Genomic DNA, 19823 nt, shown 5'->3' on the forward strand with positions numbered 1-19823 from the left:
AATGCTGGAACAAAGGAATCTTCACGAATCGAGGCTGAACATCATAGATCTGGGCTCGGGTTGCCGGATCTGAGCCAACACCGCGGTTGCTGTGGGGGTGACGCATCGAATCTGGCTCGTGGAGGCAGCGCCACCGTGGGTTCGGGGTCACCATAGTTGCTGCACAGAGAGAATGACACTGCGGGTCTTGGGTCGTCGGTTTTGGTGCAGACCACGCTAGAAATCATCGATTCGTGGTGGAGACGCCGTCGGAGAGAATGCCGGAAAACCAAACACACTGCCGTGGAGACTAGCTCGCATCACTACTTATGGAGGCAGAAGGATGCCCGTGGGTGGACTCTTCTCGCCGGATCTACCACAGTAGGCGGCTGAGGTAGGGGGAAGGAAGAATAAGATATTCTAGGGTTTTGTCTTTCTTTTCCAAAGCATAAAAAAAAAATACTTAACCCAAAGTAATGTTAAAAGCCTTATAAATAAGGAGAACTTTTCTTAAACAAATGATTAAAAGGAAAACCACTTTAAAAGACTTCGGAAAATAATTTAGGATCATAACTTATATTTAAAACATAGTAATAAAATCCAAACGAGATAACTAAATTTCCAAAACGTTAGATTAAGATTTAATTATATATCTCTTCCCAAAAATTGAAAACATAATTTAGCTTATCTAACAGAATCAAACTTAAATTCTATTTTATCCAACGTTAGAACTCCAAATTAGAAATCCAAGAATTTAATTATCAGCTTAGGGGAAAATTTTAAATGCCCAATTTAAAACTTAAGATAAAGATAACCCAAAAAACTCGGGGTGTTACAACGAATAACCATAGCTCCAAGTAGAAAATGATGATCCATCAATCCTTGATGTGACCAACAATGTAGGCATGGAGAAGGAAGTTAAATTGGATCAACCGATTGAGTTAAGTACAAAAAAAATGAATATAAGGTCCCAAACCATTGTTTGTAGATATGAGACCACTCTCTTCTTTCCCTCAAACTTATTTTCAAGATAATTCACCTTTAGATGTGGGACCACTTTCTCCCTTCCCTCAGCATTTTTTAGAGGAAAATCAAAACCAACATAAAGGAGACTTGACCAATCTCCACGATGAAGAAAAGGGAACAAAAAAGGAATAGTACATGACAGATTCAAATGACGAGAGAGATTGCAGTAGGCTTAAACCCGTAACTCGTAGCTATTAATCACTCTCTCATTTCCCTTGAAAATTTATTCAAGACAAAAAAATGAGGAATTCACCATACATCTTGAGAATGAAGTAAATAAAGAACAAAAGAGGATGCGACATATTCTAACGAAGGATTTTATATTGAAACAGAAGTTTCAATTCTCAAAAGTGAATGTAGAAAAGTATCAACCTACCCCTTGAGCTGAACTATCAAACATATTGGGCTTTAAAGAAAAGAAACTATGATATGACAGTAGTGGAAGAAAGATCAAATTAGCTCGAGGAAATGAGTTGAAAGTCAAAAGCTTCCAAAAGTTCTTTAAAGTTAAATCTGTACGGGGGAGTTGTATATTACTTTCAAGATTACTTAAATTAAAGTGATTTACGTTCTGAAAATTTTTTTTGTGTATTTTTGTTGTGGATAATGATTTTTTCAAAAAAAAAAAAACCATAAAGAAACGCACAAGTTAGATCTATTAAAGGTGATAAATCAATTGGATCCTCCAAGATAGTTAAGACTACTAAGAATCAAACATTTTTCACGATTCACTCCAACAAATCAGAGTTTTAATGTCGGAAAAAAAAATATGGAGGAAATGATGACGGACAAAAAAACTTGGAGGAAACAAGGACGGACCAGTTAAAAAGGGCGTTAAAATAAAATAAAAATAAAAATAAAAATTTTAATGACGGGTCAAGCCCGACATTAAAGATTACCCAATTTTTAAACCTAACTCTAGTTTTCACCCAAAAAATATCTGCCTCCCAGCTCCATAGTCTTTGTGGAAGGGTGCACGAATGGCAGTGGGAGCGACAGAGAACTCCAACGATGACCTCCATCTCTTCGATCGATGGCGACGTTCATCTCTTCAAGCACAACACCTTCATCCCTCCGAGCGACATTCAGTTTGGTCCCTATATTTTTCCATATTTTTCTCCTTCCTCTCGATCTTCTTTTCTCTGTTTTCTCTGTTTTTATTTTTAGATCATCTGCTGGAAAAAAGGACGAGAAGACGGGAAGCTCATTTTCCTTTCGATTTCCCCTGCTTTAATATGACTTTCTACTATATCTATGCTCGATCTCATCTACGATTGCGATTTTCTTTTCTTGTTTGTTTTTTGGACGATTTATAATCTAAATGAACTTTTATTCTTTCGTGAATTTGTGCAAGAGAGGGATCTCGATGCTTTGAAGATCCTAGAAGGAGAGTCCCTTATTGTTCTTCTCAGGCTATGAACCACCTGTTGAAAGCCCTAAATATCAAGTACCCACTCCCCTATTTCTTGAGGATAAATGTTTGTTAACTTGCTAATTTTGTTGATTGACTATTGCATACTTGAGTAACTTGATTGTGATCATTGGGATACACGAAACTTAGTTGAACGATGAACTTCACAATAGAATGGTGGTTTTGCTGTTTGCACTCCACCATGGACTCCACAATGGTAAGTTAGAGTGTTCGTTTCAATTACTATTAGTGTGGTACTCGCATTATTTCTTTAATAGCCACGATAAAGGAAGTTAGTACATATAATTTTCTTCTCAACTGAAACTTTTCTTATTCTTGATGTTTACATAACTCACACTCAGTAGTGCATATTTCCCTTCCCCCATTTCATTTTTGGACGACTTTCGTCCTTTTATATTGCTTTTGCCTTCTAAGTTATTCGATTTTATATCCTCCCCTCTGATTTTCCCCTTCTCGGTATTGGACAAATTGGACTAATTGTACTCCTCGTATTTATGGTTTTGTTTGAATTTCTGTGATGTTTTTTCCTCATGGTTTGGTTTTCTGTTGAATGATTTGAGTATCTGCTCATCTGGGTTGCTTTTGTTTTGAGAGAATTCTATGGCATTTGGTTTTTTCTGATTGTACTCTTTATGTATCTCTAGTTTCTTTAGTTGCAATACTTTGTTGGTCTTTTTGTTTATAATAACTTATTATTATGTGAATGGATGTTTGGTTATGGAACCATAATTCTTGCATGAGTTGGTGTATTTGGTATTTTTGAAAGAAAATTAAGTTATATTTAAAATTGGACTTGAGTGAGTGCATTCCTGAGATGAGATTTTAAAAAGCATATTATCTCGATATTTATTGTTTCTAGTTTTGGCCTTGATTCTATAAGAATGAGAAAGTTGGAATAGAGTAACTCTTGGTATTCTAATAAATGGAAAATATGCATTTCTAAGAATGAGCTAGAGCGCCTAGGTGTTATAGAAGAAAAAAGTGGGTTGCTAGAAGTAGACTTCCCTTCAGGACAAAATTCTTGCTTAAATTCCCAACGACCTTCTACTTAGCCTTGTGTTATATAGCTAGCTATTGAACGTAGAACTTGGAAGATGAGATATCTTCTCTCTTAATTTTTTATATTTTTATTAAAGGAGGATGAGATATCTGGTTAAGAAAAAAGGTCGTAGATTTAGAGATTCCATAATGTTTTGACTTGTTGGTATTATGAAAGTGCCAACTTTCATTGAGTTTGTTTATGCAAGGATATGCACAACAGTGTATTCCAGATTGCAGCTCGAACTCGGCCTTCGGACCGACCTGAATACTTGGGCGGACCTGCATAAAAAGGTGAGCACTCCGACGATCAAGTCAGTATAGGTCGGACTCCCAGTTTAGTTCGAGGTCAGAAATCATCGTACCTGATCGTAGAGTGAGGTCCTCTACTTATGGTAGTCCCGCTAATCTCTCGACGGTTATACCCGGTAATCTCGGGACCGTCAGTTACACCCGGTAATCTCGGGACCGACGGTTACACCCGATAATCACGCCGCTGACAGTAGTTCACATCGGCCCCCACCGAGCTTCCCGGTAGGTCGGACCTCGGCCAGGTTCACCTCGGCCCTCATACTTAGCATCTGTCGATGCTAGCGGTGGTGATCTCGGCGGTCCGAGCTGGGCATGACTCATGAGTCATCTTGGAGCACCAATAGGGGTCCTCCACGTGTCCAGGGTATCCTCTTCCCCAAACATTGGCCCCCTCTCTGTCTGGTCCGATCTCGACCTGGCAGAGAAGTTCATTCGATTTGCTTTGGACGAGTGGCGACTTCCTATTCGTGGGAAAATATGACCGTTGCGGTAGATTTATCGTCGGAATATTCAAATATTCCGACGCTTCGGATCTTAGGGAGGATCCTAGCCGCTCGTTGATTACACGTGTACGGTGGGGAAATTTTTCCGACGGGCTATAAATACCCCCAATCCTTCAGGTCATACCTTACGTTCCCTGAATTCTTGGAGTTCGATCTGAAGGCAGCTCGAACCCTTGGTAGGTCGGTCTCTTCCCTCACTTTTTCTTTCGAACGTAGTTGCCATGTCGTCCTCTTTTAGCAGCAACCTAGGATCCGATGAAGATTTAGCTCGTAGGTTAGAGTCCGAGCTCGAGGAGATAGAAAACTTTAGGTTCTCCGATGACGGGGAGGATAGTGATGCCTCCACCTCGGGTCAGGGTTTGGAATACCCTTCTAGGATACCTGAGCACTACCTCGGATCCTTTCGTAGGGGGTTCGCTATCCCTGAGAACATCCTCCTCCGGATTCCGGAGGAGGGGGAGAGAGCTGACAATCCTCCAGAGGGATGGGTCACTCTCTATTTCAAAATGTTTGAGTACGGCCTCAGACTTCCCCTTCACCCTTTTGTCTAAGAATTTCTTTTCCGAACTGGGCTGGCTCCGGCTCAAGTGGCCCCCAATGGGTGGGGTGTCATTTTCGCTTTGGCCATCCTTTTTTGGCTACGAGCTCGGGATAGTGAAGAGGCCGAGCTGTTAGACGTAGACCAGCTCCTCGCGTGCTTCGAAGCGAAAAGGATAGCTAAGAAGCCTGGTCGGTTCTATATGTGCGCAAGGAAAGGCGCAGGCGGTATAGTTAAGGGGCCGACCTCCATCAAGGGATGGGTGAGGAAGTGGTTCTACGCTTCTGGGGAATGGCTTGCAAAGGACGAGTCAGGTCGTTCCTTCTTTGACGTCCCCACTAGGTTTGGGAACCTAGGTACAGAGTAGTTCTTACTTTTTGCGATTTTCTTTTCTGTCATTCAGGTCTAACTCAAATTTTATCTTTGTGCAGTTTCAATCCGACCAGTCCCCGAGCTTACGCAAGCCTCCTTCGACACGTTGAAATATTACAAGGAGCGCTTTCCGAGGGGTAGGAAGGTCGGAACCTTGGTGACCGACGAGCTGCTGCTTGAGTCCGGGCTGCTAGATTACAACCCCGCAGTTCGTCCCATTGAATCCTCAAGGCCGAACTCCGAACTTGGTATGCCGAGCTTGCTTCCCCCCTTTTTCCTCTAACCTTGTGTTGACCCCTGTTTTATTTTACAGCCATGGTTTGCGGATTTGCAAGCAACGTGAAGCGCAAGTCCAAGGGCCGAGCCGATGCTCTTGAGGCCGCCCAGAGTTTGAAACCTGCCACTCCTACTGTGGTAGGGCCTGCTTCGGAAGATCCAGCACCGGTGATCGAGCTGGAGTCTTCTGGGGGTCCTTCGAGGGAGAAGCGCCCCAAGGATCAGACCGAGGCGGTGGACGCCTTGCCCTTGGGCGAGGAGGTGAGGGAGGAAGTCCCTCTGAAGCGAAGGAAGAAGAAGAAGAAGACGACCTCCCCCTTGGAGGTCGGAGCTTGTGGGGTCTTGCCTGCGAGCTTCGCAGATCGGGTGGACGATCCTAATGCCAGGATAGGCGGGACGTCCGACGTGACGGCACGGTTCAGAGTCCAGCCGTCAAGCTCTGGGTGAGGGACCAGGTGTCTCGCATCTCGGCCGCAAGTTTGGACCGCTGCCTAAGAAGGGCGTCCAAGTTTGTGAGCGACCCAGGGTCCGTTCTGCAGAGGACCATCGACTACGCCGCTGAGGTAAGATTGGTGTTTTTGCTCGATTTACCTAACAGGTAGCTCGGTCTAACTTCTTTTTTGTACCTTTCCTCAGGCGTTCGTTGCTTCCATTCAATCGGCCCTGGCCGTGAAGGCCGAGTTGGATGGGAGGGAAGTTCTGGCAGCGAAGGAGAAAGATGAGTTCTCTGCTGCCTTGGAGGCTGCTTCCTCCACCATGAAGGATGAGCTGCTGAAGGCTCACTCTGAGGTGGAAATTTTGAAGGCCGAGGTGGAGACCAAGGCCGAGCTGCTGAAGAAGGAAGAATACAAACGCAAGGCCCAGCTCCGAGCTGCCCACGCTATCACCAAGGGCTTGGAGAAGGAGAAGTTCCAACTCCTCAAGGAGAAGGACGACATGCTCCAGGCGCTTGAAGCGAAGGAGGAGGAGCTGAGGCATGCGACTGCCGAGCTGGAGACGGTGAAGGAGCGTCTCAGCAATGGAGCCCTATTGGTGGAATCGTTCAGGCAACATCCTGACTTCGATGGATTTGCCAAAGACTTCTCCGACGCGGGCTTCAAGTTTCTCATGAAGGGCATTGCTTCCGATATGCCTGACCTTCAGATCGATCTCGGTGGTCTGAAGAAGAGGTACGCTGAGCAGTGGGCGTCTGGGCCTAGCGGCACCCCTGGCCCCCAAGCGTTGGTGGACAAGTACGTCAGAGATCTGGACTCTGACTACTCCGACCTCGAAGAGGATCAGGTCGGCACCACTCAAGAGGGCGCTCCTCAAGCAGGCTCCTAGGCGACCACCTTTCAAGAGGCTTTTCTCTGTCTTTCTTCTCTTCTCTTTTGTTTGTAAGTGTCAGGGCAGAGCTGCAAGGTCTATAAGCCTTGGCTCTGCTCTCCATCCAATAAAGAGGCTCCCATTTGTTTTTACTTTGTCGTCGGCAACATCTTTCCTTTGCTTTTTCTTTGAACTGCAGCCAATGTCACCTCGCACCTCTTACTTTTGAGGTCGCGCCTTCAATTATAATTTGAAAGTTCGAATTTGAATCTCTGTCTAGCATTCAATGCATTGCACCAACTATGGATTTTTAACATCGCACCCTTAACTTAAAAACGTTAAAAGGCTAAAATCCTAAGTCTGCAACTATTCTTCATGTCGCACCTCGTACCCTCAAGTTCGGAGGCTTGATCATTGTGAACTTTTTACATCGCCCCTTTACCTTGAAGGTTTGAATTTTAAGTTCGTCAGTGGTTTTGGCATCGCACCTCGTACCCTTAGGTTTTGGAGGATTGAATTTTAACCGACTGCTGGAGTGTGATCGCGTGGGAGTCCGTGACTCCCATTTAATTTCTGGTCGAACTCGGAAGCATGAAATTAAATCATCACATTCATTCCGATCATAATTCTTTTGAAACAGTGTTTACAGATCCATTGAAAACCCCTCTGGCATTTCAAGGATAATAACGCTTCAGGTGCTCCGCGTTCCACGGGTGCGGGAAGACGTCTCCTTTTAGATCGGCCAATATGTACGCCCCAGGTCGGACTATGCCCTTGACCTCAAACGGGCCCTCCCAGGTCGGATCAAGGGCACCCACATGGGTTTGGACCATCCTTAATACCAGATGTCCGACCTGAAAGGTCCGAGGGCGAACGCAGGCGTTGTAATGTCTGGCCATTCTGCCCTGATATTCCGCCAGGCGTAGCTGGGCCATTGCTCTTCTTTCTTCCAACAAGTCGAGGTTGAGGAGCAGCTCTTCCTCATTTTCCGTAGGCTCGTAACGCTCTACTCTGTCGGATGGCATGCCGATCTCAACCGGGACTACAGCTTCGAAACCGAAGGCCAGGGAGAACGGGGTCTCACCCGTCGATTCTCTTTGGGTGGTCCGGTACGACCATAGAACCTCTGGCAGTTCCTCGGCCCACCTGCCTTTCTTGGAGTCCAGTCTAAGTTTAATGCCTCGCTTGATGATTTTGTTCACTGCCTCCACCTGCCCATTTGCTTGCGGATGTGCGGGTGACGAGCTGAGGTGACTTATGCCAAGCTTGCTGCAAAAGTCTTTGAACTTGGCGTTGTCAAACTGCTTCCCGTTGTCTGTCACAATGGCCTGCGGTATACCAAAGCGACATATGACATTTGTCCATACGAAGGACGTGACTCTGGATTCCGTTATGTGGGAGAGCGCCTCGGCCTCGACCCACTTTGTGAAGTAATCCACAGCAACCACAGCGAACTTGGTCTGGCCCCTGCCCAAAGGGAAAGGACCAATGCTATCCACCCCCCACTGCGCGAATGGCCACGGGGCCGAGATGGGGGTGAGCAGCTCGGGAGGTTGGTGGATTATGGTTTCGTAGCGTTGGCAATTGTCGCAAGTTCTAACGAACTTCTTGGCGTCCTGGCTGAGGGTCGGCCAATGGTATCCTTGTCAGATCACTTTGGCCGACAGCGACCGGGCGCCTGAGTGATTGCCACACACCCCTTCGTGGATTTCACTGAGGACGTACAGGCTCTCTTAAGGGGTTAGGCATCTCAATAGAGGCAGGGAAAAGCCTCGTCGGTACAATGCTCCACCTCGGACCACGAACCGAGCTGCTTGCCTTGCCAACTTTCTGCGCTCATTGGGGTCTTGTGGTGAGTTGCCCCTAATGAAGTCCGCAATCGGGTCCATCCATGAGGACTCTGGAGCGCCGATCTCCATCAGATCTGGCTCTGAGATCGAGGGATTATCTAAGATCTCGACGGGGACCGACCTGGCTAGGTCGGTCTCGTACGCTGACGCTAACTTGGCCAAGGCGTCAGCATTAGAATTTTCTGCTCGGGGAACCCGGTTTACCTCGTAAGTTCGAAACTGGGTGAGGTGCGATCTGACCTTGCCCAAATACTTCTCCATTCGAGAGTCTTTGGCTTGGTACTCTTCCTTGACCTGGCTTACAACCAGCTGGGAGTCACTGAAGACCTTAACACAAGAGGCCCCCAATGCTCTAGCGATTCGCAGGCCGGCAATAAATGCTTAATACTCAGCTTCGTTGTTAGAAGTCCGGAAACCAAACCGCAGGGCATACTCAAATCGCTCGCCTCCTGGTCTGAGCAAGAGGACCCTGGCCCCGCACCCCTTTTCACTGGAGGATCCGTCGACATAGATTGTCCACGGTAGGTCGGACTCACTCAGTCCAGAAGGTGGTGTGAGCTCGACTATGAAATCTGCCGCCGCTTGTCCTTTCAACGCAGTTCTGGGTTCGAACTGGATGTCGTACTCACTTAGCTCCATTGCCCACTTCATCAGGCGTCCAGAAGCTTCTGGCTTATGGAAGATGTTTTTTAGGGGCAAGTTAGTGAGCACCACCACAGTATGGGCTTGGAAGTATGGTCTAAGCCGTCGAGCCGAGGTGACTAAAGCGAGAGCCAACTTCTCCATCTGAGGGTATCTAGTCTCGGCCTCGGTCATAGCCTTGCTTGTGTAGTAGACCGGGTTTTACCGCGCTTCCTCTTGCCTGATTAGGGCCGAGCTGACGGCACTGTCAGACACTGCTAAGTACAATTGGAGCTTGTCCCCCGGCATGGGCTTGGCGAGCAAAGGTGTCGAACAGAGGTAGCTCTTCAATTGCTGAAATGCTTGTTCGCACTCCGCTGTCCATCCAAACGGCCCTTTCTTTCGTAGGACTTTGAAGAAAGGAAGGCACCTGTCTGTCGATCTTGAAACAAACCGGTTCAGGGCCGCAATCCTGCCATTGAGGCACTCGAGCTGCTTCAGCGTCTTAGGCGCCTCCATCTCGATCACGGCTTTAATCTTTTCGGGGTTGGCCTCGATTCCCCGGTTGTTCACCATGAAGCCAAGGAATTTGCCCGAAGAGACTCCAAAGGCACATTTAGCTGGGTTGAGCTTCATTCGATACGTCCTCAGAACCTCGAAGGCTTCGGTCAGATCAGAGAGATGCGACTTCGACTGCTTGCTCTTGACGAGCATGTCGTCCACATACACCTCCATATTCCTGCAGATCTGCTTGGCGAACATTTTGTTCACCATTCTCTGGTAGGTTGCTCCTGCGTTTTTTAAACCGAAGGGCATGACCTTGTAACAGTACAGACCTTGGTATGTTATGAATGCGGTATGATCTTGATCGGGGACATGCATCTTGATTTGGTTGTACCCAGAGTATGCGTCCATAAAGGTGAGCAGTTTGTGCCCGGCTGTGGCATCCACGAGCTGATCAATACTAGGCAGCGGGAAGCAATCTTTCGGGCATGCATTATTTAAGTTCGTAAAATCTACGCACATTCTCCACTTTCCGTTAGATTTTTTAACTAATACAACATTGGAGAGCCATTCGGGATACGAAATTTCTCTTATGTATTCAGCTTTCAAAAGTTTGCTAACTTCCTCAACAATTACATCACTCATCTCCTTGTTTATAGGTCTTCTTTTTTGTTTCACAGGTCGGAATGATGGATCTATGCTGAGGCGATGCGTCATAATTCGTGGGTCAATGCCAGGATTGTCCTCATGGGACCACGCAAAGACGTCCGAGTTGTATATGAGGAAGTGGATTAGTTCCTCTCTGTCGGTGGCCCCCAGCTTGGTTCCTATGCTTACCTGCTTCTCGGGACCAAGCAGAGGAACAAGCTCGAGCTCCTCAGTGGGTGCGGCAAACGCCTTCCTCGGCAGGTTGGCCTCGAACTCGAGCGTTCCATCCCTACCGGCGAGAGTTTCGAGGGCGCAGACCGATGAGCCTTTGAGTGCGGAGGCATAACACTCCCTCGAAGCGGTCTGTTCTCCTCGGACCGTGACCACGCCATTGGGGGTGGGATACTTCAAAACTTGATGAAATGTCGAGGGAATGGCCCGAAATGAGTGGATGATGGGTCTCCCAAAGATGGCGTTATAGGCCGATCTACCGTCAATTACCACGAACTCGGCCATTTGGGTGATCTGAGTTTGGTCCTGCCCCAGCGTGATCGGCAAGTAGATGCAACCCTCTGGGATGACCGATTCTCCAGAAAACCCAACTAGCGGTGTCGGGCTTTTCTTCAATTGCGACCTCGTCCATCCCAGGGCGAGGTAGGTCGGTAAGGACAGGATGTTAGCAGATGCGCCTCCGTCTACCAGCACCCTCCTGACCACCACATGATCAATCAAGGGAGCGATCACAAGTGCACCATTGTGGGGCAGGTGGACCTCCTCAAAGTCTGCACCGTCGAAGGTGATTGGGCAGGTCGGCCCCTGCTTCCTGATGATGCACACCTCGCGCCTGGCGGCACTTGCTAACTCCTTTCTTTTATGTCCGGACTGACCCCGGCTTGGCCCTCTGAAAATGGTATTGATGACCGCAGGTCGGTTAGTACGTCGGGGCGGCGTCCTTGAACGCTTTCGCTCTTCCTTCTTCTCTGCCGAGCTGGTCCTGGGCTTTCCCACAAATTTCTTGAAGTAGCCATCTTGAATTAGATCCTCAATTTGGCGCTTCAACTCCCAGTAGTCCGACGTGTCGTGGTCGTGCTCCCGATGGAAGCGGTAATACTTGTCCTTGCTGCGCCTCTCCGGGGCTCCCCGAAGCTTCTCAGGACGCTTGAGTAGTTTTTCCATTCCGGATTCCTCGATGTTCGTTAGGATCTCGGAAATTGGAATCGTGGTCGGGGTGAAGCGTTCGTAAGGTCGGCTCCTGGTGGGTCTGTTCTCCGCCCTTCGATACTCAGCTCGGCCGCTGGAAAAGGATTCCTTGTCCTTGGACTTGGGATCTGCCTTTTATATATCTTTTCCACTTCTGCCCCAGCCGATCTTTCGTTCTGGTCGGCCGGTTTTGGTTCGGAGGAGCTCCTGTCCATAGATGACTTTCTTCGCCTTTTGAAGCACCTCGGCGAAGGTGGCGGGGGCCTCCTCTCCAAGTTTAACCGTGAGGGCCTCGTCGGCTAGACCGGTGAGAAAATAGCACATGGCCGAGTCATCGGAGCAGTGTGCGACCTTCAACTGCTCCTCCTGGAATCTGGTGACATATTTTCGCAGCGTCTCACCCTCCTTCTGTCTGATGGTGGCGAGATGGGTCGCTGTCTTTTTGTCATAATGTCGAAAAGAGAACTGGGCGAGGAACTCCCTTCTCAGCTGAGAGTAGGTCGAGATCGACCTGGCTGGCAATCTCCGATACCACAATCGCGCGCTGCCAGTAAGCGCGATTTGAAAGGCGCGGCATTTGATTGCATCTGATGCCGCTTGGAAATCCATGAGCCCTTCAAAGAACTCAACATAATCATTGGGGTCCTGCGACCCATCATAAGGCTTCACAGTAGGAGCTTTGAACTTCGGAGGGATCGGTGCTTCCAAAACATCCAAGGTGAAGGGCGATTCTCCCAAGTTGCCATCGTTCAGTGAACCTTCTTTCTGCTCGCATTTGGCCTTCAAGGCCTCCACCTGAGCGTCGAGCTGGCCCCTCAGCTGGTCGAACTCCTCCCTTGTAATCACTCCTGCAGGAGTTGCTGGGTTGTGAGAGGATTCAGCCTGCTGGTTGGAGCTCTTGTGTGAGCGGGATGGTGACTGTCCTTTTCGGAGAGATGAGCCTCTCTTTCTATTGAGATGCTCGCGGAGGTCTCCCCCCCGGCGAGTGTGTCCCTCGCTCTCGATGTCTTCGGGATGTTCCTCCTCGACTGGGCCGAGGTGGGAACCCCTTGGCTCGCGTATGTCAACGCGCGTTACTCGGTTCTCAGATCGAGACCCTGCCCTTGCAGCTAATATCATTTCGTTATACATTTCCTCCATGACCCCATTTGTGTGCGCATTGCCTCCATTTCTCTCTGGAGTGCGTCGAAGTTCTCACTTGTTGGAGTCGGGGCTGGACCCCGGGCACCCTTCTTAGAGGTCCCACCTCGGCCACGAGTGGCCTTGGATGTGCTTGGGTGCGCAGGTGGTAGGACAGGCGCGGTGATTCGTGCCGACCTGCGGAGGGGTTCTGTTGCTAGGTCGTCGTGACCTTGCCCCTCTACCACTGCTGCTCCGACATCCCTCTGGTGGGCATCGCTGGCAGCTAGAGTCCTTCGATCTGCCGTATTGGTCGAGTTCGCCGGTTGAACCATGTTCGCTCGCGTGTTGGTTTTAAAGACTTGGGATGACTTAGATTGTCGTCCCCACAGACGGCGCCAGATGTTTATGCAAGGATATGCACAACAGTGTATTCCAGATTGCAGCTCGAACTCGGCCTTCTGACCGACCTGAATACTTGGGCGGGCCTGCACAAAAAGGTGAGCACTCCGACGATCAAGTCAGTATAGGTCGGACTCCCAGTTTAGTTCGAGGTCAGAAATCATCGTACCTGATCGTGGAGTGAGGTCCTCTACTTATGGGTGGTAGTCCCGCTAATCTCGCGACGGTTACACCCGGTAATCTCGGGACCGACGGTTACACCCGATAATCATGCCGCTAACAGTAGTTCACATCGGCCCCCACCGAGCTTCCCGGTAGGTCGGACCTCGGCCAGGTTCACCTCGGCCCTCATACTTAGCATCTGTCGATGCTAGCGGTGGTGATCTCGGCGGTCCGAGCTGGGCATGACTCATGAGTCATCTTGGAGCACCAATAGGGGTCCTCCACGTGTCCAGGGTATCCTCTTCCCCAAATAGAGTTATTTTAACTTATTGTTTTCAAATTCATAAGTTCTATTTTTTTTTACACACTTGTGTTGGTTTCTTCCGAACATTTTGTCTTGTTAAACTAAAATGTAATTCTCCTAATGCAATGAAATTTGTTATGCAAATGAATCATTGTTTTTCTTAACATCTTTTGGTTACACGTTCCTTTTCTTTTGAAATGAATCCAAAATTTTCAATCATTAGGGTTCCTGTTATATGGTCATCTTTAAACTTTCATATATTAGTATCATATTGCCTCTATTATGAAGTATGCTCTCATCTCGATGTATTTTGTGTTGCATTGTATTGTTAAACATCCTATAAGCATGGAAGTGGTAATGGTCACGAGCCATATTACAGTTTGGAACGAGAAGAAGAAGAAGATTTGATTGAACGCCATGGTGGACGAATAACTGGATCTATCAGCCAAAGAAAAAAAGTTAACTCATTCTTGTACTCTTTTTACTTATCCAAAAAAGAAAAATGAACTTCCACACTTTTTGTGATTTGGTTGGCTATTCAATTCTCTGTGTGGAGACAAATTATGGACATTTATGTTTGCAGAATTATCTACTATTTGATGAAGATATTGGGTCGAAAATCTTCCAAAGCCAAAGAGCTGGGGTATTTTTCCTTTAGTTTGTAATTGAAATGAAATCTATACTCACTCTTGTATCTTCATTTACCTCTTTTAAATTTTAATTTTCTCTCCCTTTTTATAGAACTGCTTTTCTCACTGAGGATGGTTTATTTGACATGATTCGTACACCATCTTGCAATAAAGCTCTTCCAAGACAAGAAAAACTCACAGAGAAAGTACAATCAGTACAAGCAAAGAGTAAGTTTGCCTACTTATCTGATTGTAATAGTAATGACACTAGGATTGTTGTTGTCAAACTTTTTAGATGCCAATATTTCTGTTTGGGTTATTGTTGTTAGGTTGCCAATTGTTTATGCAATCATTTTCTGATGGTGTTAAACTTCATCAAATTTTCATTGAAATTTTTTTAGTAACTCATAATTATTTTATTTTTCAAATCTTCTAGATGTAGTGTGTCCTCGTCAAGAAGGATCTATAGAGTGCCGATACTATGTGCAAAAATATATACGAGGAAAGGTGCAGAACTCTATTACTCCAATAAATGAACTTGTACATATTATTATCTATCTTTATGTGTTTATATATTGTATTTATTCTTATATTAGGATTATCTTTCTTTTTTTGTAGTCTAACAGAAAAAATGCATATCGACAAGAAGAAATTGACGAGGTTCGAATAGAATGGGCAACTTTTGTAGGAAGATTTGTGTAGGCCTACTTATGGATTCACTCATTTTGTTCATTTGATGTAAGTATTTGGGTCGGGTTACTTTCTGTAGTTGTATTAGTATAATGGAAATACTTTGTGTTTATATTATTGTTGAATTGTTGCTGTTTCTGTAGTAGTATTAGTAGAATGAAAATATATTTTTTGTTTATATTAGTGTTGGATGGTTGTTGAATGCACATTTGTGGAGAAATGGTGGTCTTATTCGTTTTTTTTTTTTTGTATAGAAAGATGTTAAATATATATGGATGTTTATATGAAGTGTTGAATTGTTGCTGAGTGTAATTTTTTTTAGGAATATATGGGTGGTTGACCCATTAATCTTTAAATATGGAAGTTTATACAGAAGTGTTGGATTGTTTTGTTTATAATAATATATATAAGTCTGGATTCTTATGCTGAATGTAGTTTTGTTAGAGGGACGGGCGGTCCCATTTGTTCTTGTATGGAAGGGTGTTAATATAGAAGTGTTTGTTTTGTTTATAACCATGCTAGTTTTGAGTTATTCTAAAAGTGTAGAGGTTATGTTGAAATTTGTACTTTTGATTATTTGTTTTTTGAGTTTAAGGTTAGTTTTACTTGCCTATTAGTTTTTGAATTTCCATAATATTGAGAATTATTTTGTAAGATTAGGTTGGAAGGAGATATATTGGTTGGTTAGTTTTGAGTTATATTCTAAATTGGAGAGGTCATGATGAAATTTGTACTTACTTTTGATTGTTTGTGTTTTTATTAAACTTTTATAGAATAGGTTGGAAGGGAGAGATATATTGTTGGCTAGTTTTGAGTTATTCTAAAAGTGGAGAGGTTATGTTGAAATTTGTACTTTTGATTATTTGTGTTTTGAGTCTAAGGTTAGTTTTTGGGTTAAGTTTTATAATAGATATTGTTTTATAATGGATGAATGTGTTAAAAGTTTTAGTTGTATATTGAGATATTATCATAGGTTTGAAGGAAATATATATAGTTGGTTCGCCACGTCTGGGCAACCAAATATTTTTTTAATTAATTTATTCACAAAATAATGACGGTCAATGCCTGTCACGAAATATAGTCATTCCATGATGAACAGACGATGGCGTACAAACAATGACGCACATACAATGTCGGTTGTCACCCGTCATGGATATTATTTCATGACGGGCATGTCCGTGATGAAAAACGTTATACATGACGGGCGCTGCCCGACCTTAAAATAGTCATTTCATGACGGCCATGTCCGGATGGAAAGAGAATATACATGACGGGCAATGCCCGACCTTAAAACTGTCCGACATGAAAGGGAAACAAGGACACTTGTATAGATGTCGGTCAGTGACCGACATGGTTATTATTTAATGACGGGCAATGCCCGTCATGAAAAGGCAAATTTGTTGTAGTGATTGAATGGTAAGGGATCATATGAGTAGCCGTCTTAAAAGAATATGAGACTGTTGGGAGGATTTCAAAACCAAATATCACCACCTTTGCAGTCAGACTTTGAGCTATATGTTGAGAATGAGCTTGCACTACAGGGGAGTTTAGGTCATTTTGTTTTTCTCTTGTTTTTGGAAGAGCTTTGAGAAAATTGAAAGAAATTTTTTTTTCCTTTCCTATTTTAATTGCAAATTTTTTAGGAACTTTGTGTAAATTACTTAGGTTAGGTTTATTTTATTTTAATTTTCGAAAACAACACTATTTGAGGGTAAAGATACCCAAGACACGTGGATGACCCTTATTCGTGTTTGAAGAAATTAAATAAAATGGATTGCTTAGGTCCACCTCGGCCCCGCCGAGGTGACCGGGTTTGCCCCTTAAAAGATGAAGTATGGGCACCAAAGTTCGACCTGACTGGGGTCCGACCTGCTCGGAACCCGACAGGTCCGACATGAGAAAAGGCATGTAACCGCCGGTCGTGTGTGCTGTCGGATCCGTCACCTATAAATAGAGGGCTTCATTTGACGCTCAGGTATTGAATCTCACCTCGAACTAAATAAGAAGTCCGATCTATACTGACTTGAGCGTCGGAGTGCTTACCTTCTTGTGCAGGTCCACTCTAGTATTCAGGTCGGAACCGAAGACCGGGTTCGAGCTCGATTCATGAAGAACCGTTGTGCAAATTCCTGCATAAACATTTGGCGCCGTCTATGGGAAAGACATCTCAAGTCATCCCGATCTAAAAAAAAATATACACAAAGATGGTGTATCCAGCAAACTCTGCCAATACGACAGAACAGAGGGGTGTGAACGCTGATAACGGCCCTCAGCGAGACCTCGATGCAAGAATAGTCGAGGACCAGGTCCGAGCAGGGCAAGAAGGAGATCTGCCCGCCATGCAAACCAAGAGCTACCACCTGCTCACCCGAAACCCTCAAAAGCCAATATAGGCCGAGGAGGGACGTCGAGAAAGACCTCCCAAAGGGCCGACCAGGCAGCAGACCCTGAAGCTCTGTCTACTTTCCAACGCAAGTTGGATGATATGCGCCATCGGTTGCGCACAATGGAAGAACTGTACGCCGAGGCAACGCGTGCTAACCGAACTGCATCTCCCTCTATAGCCCCGGGCGCACCCGGTGAAAAGGGAGCTTCATCTATCCAGCCTGGCGATCGCGAGCCAATTCCTAACAATGAAGGGGTGGATTACAGCTTGCGAGACAACAATCTGAGAAAGCATCTCACTGAAAAGAAGAAGAGAGCATCTCGGAAGCCGGAAGACTCTCCTCCTACTCCCGAGAATTCTCCAACTCGAACCTAAAGGCTCAATCAAAATACAAGCCCCTAACACCAGAAGCTGTGATCACTAGGGAAGAATTCGACCTGATGAAACATAGGTTCGATGAGCAGGTGGAGGCACTCAAAGCCAGGTGCGAGAAGAAGGAGAGCTCGTTTGACGATGGCGACTTGGGAGAATCGCCATTCACCTCGGATATTATGGAAGCTCCAATCCCTCCAAAGTTCAAAACTCCCACTATGAAGCCATATGACTTTCAAGCGGCGACAGACGCAATCAAATGCCGCGCCTTCCAGATCGCGTTCACCGGCAGCGCGCGCCTGTGGTACCGAAGACTGCCGGCCAGGTCGATCTCAACCTACTCCCAGCTAAGGAAGGAGTTCATCAGTCAGTTCTCCTCTCGGCACTATGACAGAAAGACAGCGACTCACCTTGCCACCATCAGGCAGAAGGAAGGAGAAACGTTGAGAGAATATGTCACAAGGTTCCAAGAGGAGTATCTGAAGGTCGTGCACTGCTCCGATGATTCGGACATGTGCTACTTCCTCACTGGCCTGGCCGATGAGACCTTAACCATAAAACTTGGAGAGGAGGCTCCAGCCACCTTCGCCGAAGTATTGCAAAAAGCGAAGAAAGTCATTGATGGGCAGGAGCTCCTCCGAACCAAGACCAGCCGACCTGAAAAGCAGATCGATCAGAAAAAACTCAGCCAAGAGAAGAGGAGAACTGATGTCAGGTCCAAAGATAAAAGACCATCCTCCTCCAGTAGCAGAATAGAGTACCGTAGGTAGGAAAGCAGCCCTACCCGAAGCCGACCTTATGAACGGTACACCCCAACCACCATCCCCATCTCCGAGATACTCACGAACATCGAGGAGAGCGGGATGGAAAAGCTTCTCAAGCGACCTGAGAAGCTCCGAGGAGACCCAGAAAAGCGCAACAAAGATAAGTACTGCCATTTTCATCGCGATCACGGCCACAATACGTCAAATTACTGGGAGTTAAAACGCCAGATTGAAGACCTCATTCAAGATGGCTACTTCAAAAAATTCGTGGGCAAACCGAGGTCTAACTCGGTCGAAAAGAAAGAAGAGAGGAAGCGTTCAAGAATGCCGCCTCGATGAGAGGACCGACCTGCGGTCATTAATACTATTTTCGGAGGTCCGAGCGGGGGCCAGTCCGGAAACGAGAGGAAGGAGCTAGCTCGCGAGGCCAGGCGCGAGGTATGCATCATCAGGGAGCAGAAGCCCACTTGCTCCATCACTTTCGACGACGCCGACCTGGAGGGGGTCCACTTGCCTCACAATGACGCGCTCGTGATCGCCCCTCTCATTGATCACGTCCTGGTCTGAAGAGTATTGGTTGATGGAGGCGCATCTGCCAACATCTTGTCTCTCCCAACATATATAGCATTGGGATGGACCAAGGCACAATTGATGAAAAGTCCAACACCCTTGGTTGGATTCTCTGGAGAATCGGTCTCCCCAGAAGGGTGCATCGACCTGCCGGTAACTATCGGGCAAGATGCTACCCAAGTAACGCAGATGATCGAGTTCGTAGTGATCGACGGCAGATCGGCCTATAACGCCATTTTCGGGAGACCCATCATCCATTAATTTTGGGCCGTCCCCTTCACACTGCATCAAGTCTTGAAGTAATCAACCCTGAATGGGGTGGGCACGGTCCGATGTGAGCAAAAAACCTCACGGGAGTGTTATGCATCCGCGCTTAAAGGGTCGGCGGTATGCGCCCTGGAAGAGCAAACCAATCGTGGCAAGCTGCAGGAGTCAGAGGCCGACCTGCCAAAGGAAGGCAAAAGGCAGTTTTCCCCGCCAACAGAAGAGCTCAGGCTTGTTCCTTTACTTAGCCCCGAAAAACAAGTAAGCATAGGAACCAAGCTGGGGCCACTGACAGTGAAGAACTGATCAACTTCCTCAGGTCTAACTCGAACGTCTTCGCATGGTCTCACGAGGACATGCCTGGTATCAACCCGAAGATCATGGTGCATCGCCTCAACATAGACCCATCATTCCGACCTGTAAAGCAAAAAAGAAGACCTGTAAATAAAGAGAGGAGTGATGTAATTGTTGAGGAAGTAAACAAACTCTTAAAAGCTGAATATATATGAGAAATTCTGTATCCTGAGTGGCTCTCTAACGTTGTATTAGTTAAAAAA

The 19823-nt window shown here is 46.3% G+C and overlaps 1 protein-coding gene across 14 annotated transcripts; it reads left to right on the plus strand.

The window, feature by feature from the left end:
- The first annotated feature begins 234 nt into the window (after positions 1-234).
- LOC111020912 (uncharacterized) lies at positions 235-15046 on the plus strand. 14 transcript variants are annotated; one of them, XR_015787015.1, is made up of 8 exons: positions 235-373; positions 2360-2452; positions 2567-2633; positions 13936-14049; positions 14175-14234; positions 14395-14448; positions 14657-14727; positions 14839-15046. XR_015787015.1 is itself a non-coding variant. In XM_088116854.1 (3 exons), exon 3 carries the CDS (start codon positions 6233-6235, stop codon positions 6797-6799), a length of 567 nt encoding a protein of 188 aa, XP_087972980.1. In that variant the 5' UTR covers positions 246-373; positions 5260-6039; positions 6113-6232; the 3' UTR covers positions 6800-6811. The 14 variants fall into 14 exon arrangements, 2 of the variants coding, with proteins under 2 accessions (XP_087972980.1, XP_087972981.1); XR_015787013.1 differs by lacking the exon at positions 2567-2633 and adding an exon at positions 1957-2093 and having other exon boundaries at positions 237-373; positions 13971-14049; XR_015787024.1 differs by having other exon boundaries at positions 2360-2633; positions 13971-14049; positions 14333-14448.
- The last annotated feature ends 4777 nt before the right edge of the window (positions 15047-19823 follow it).

Source organism: Momordica charantia (assembly GCF_013281855.1).
Source record: "Momordica charantia cultivar OHB3-1 chromosome 9 unlocalized genomic scaffold, Mcharantia_2.0 BLBB01000009.1, whole genome shotgun sequence".
Taxonomy (NCBI): domain Eukaryota; kingdom Viridiplantae; phylum Streptophyta; class Magnoliopsida; order Cucurbitales; family Cucurbitaceae; genus Momordica; species Momordica charantia.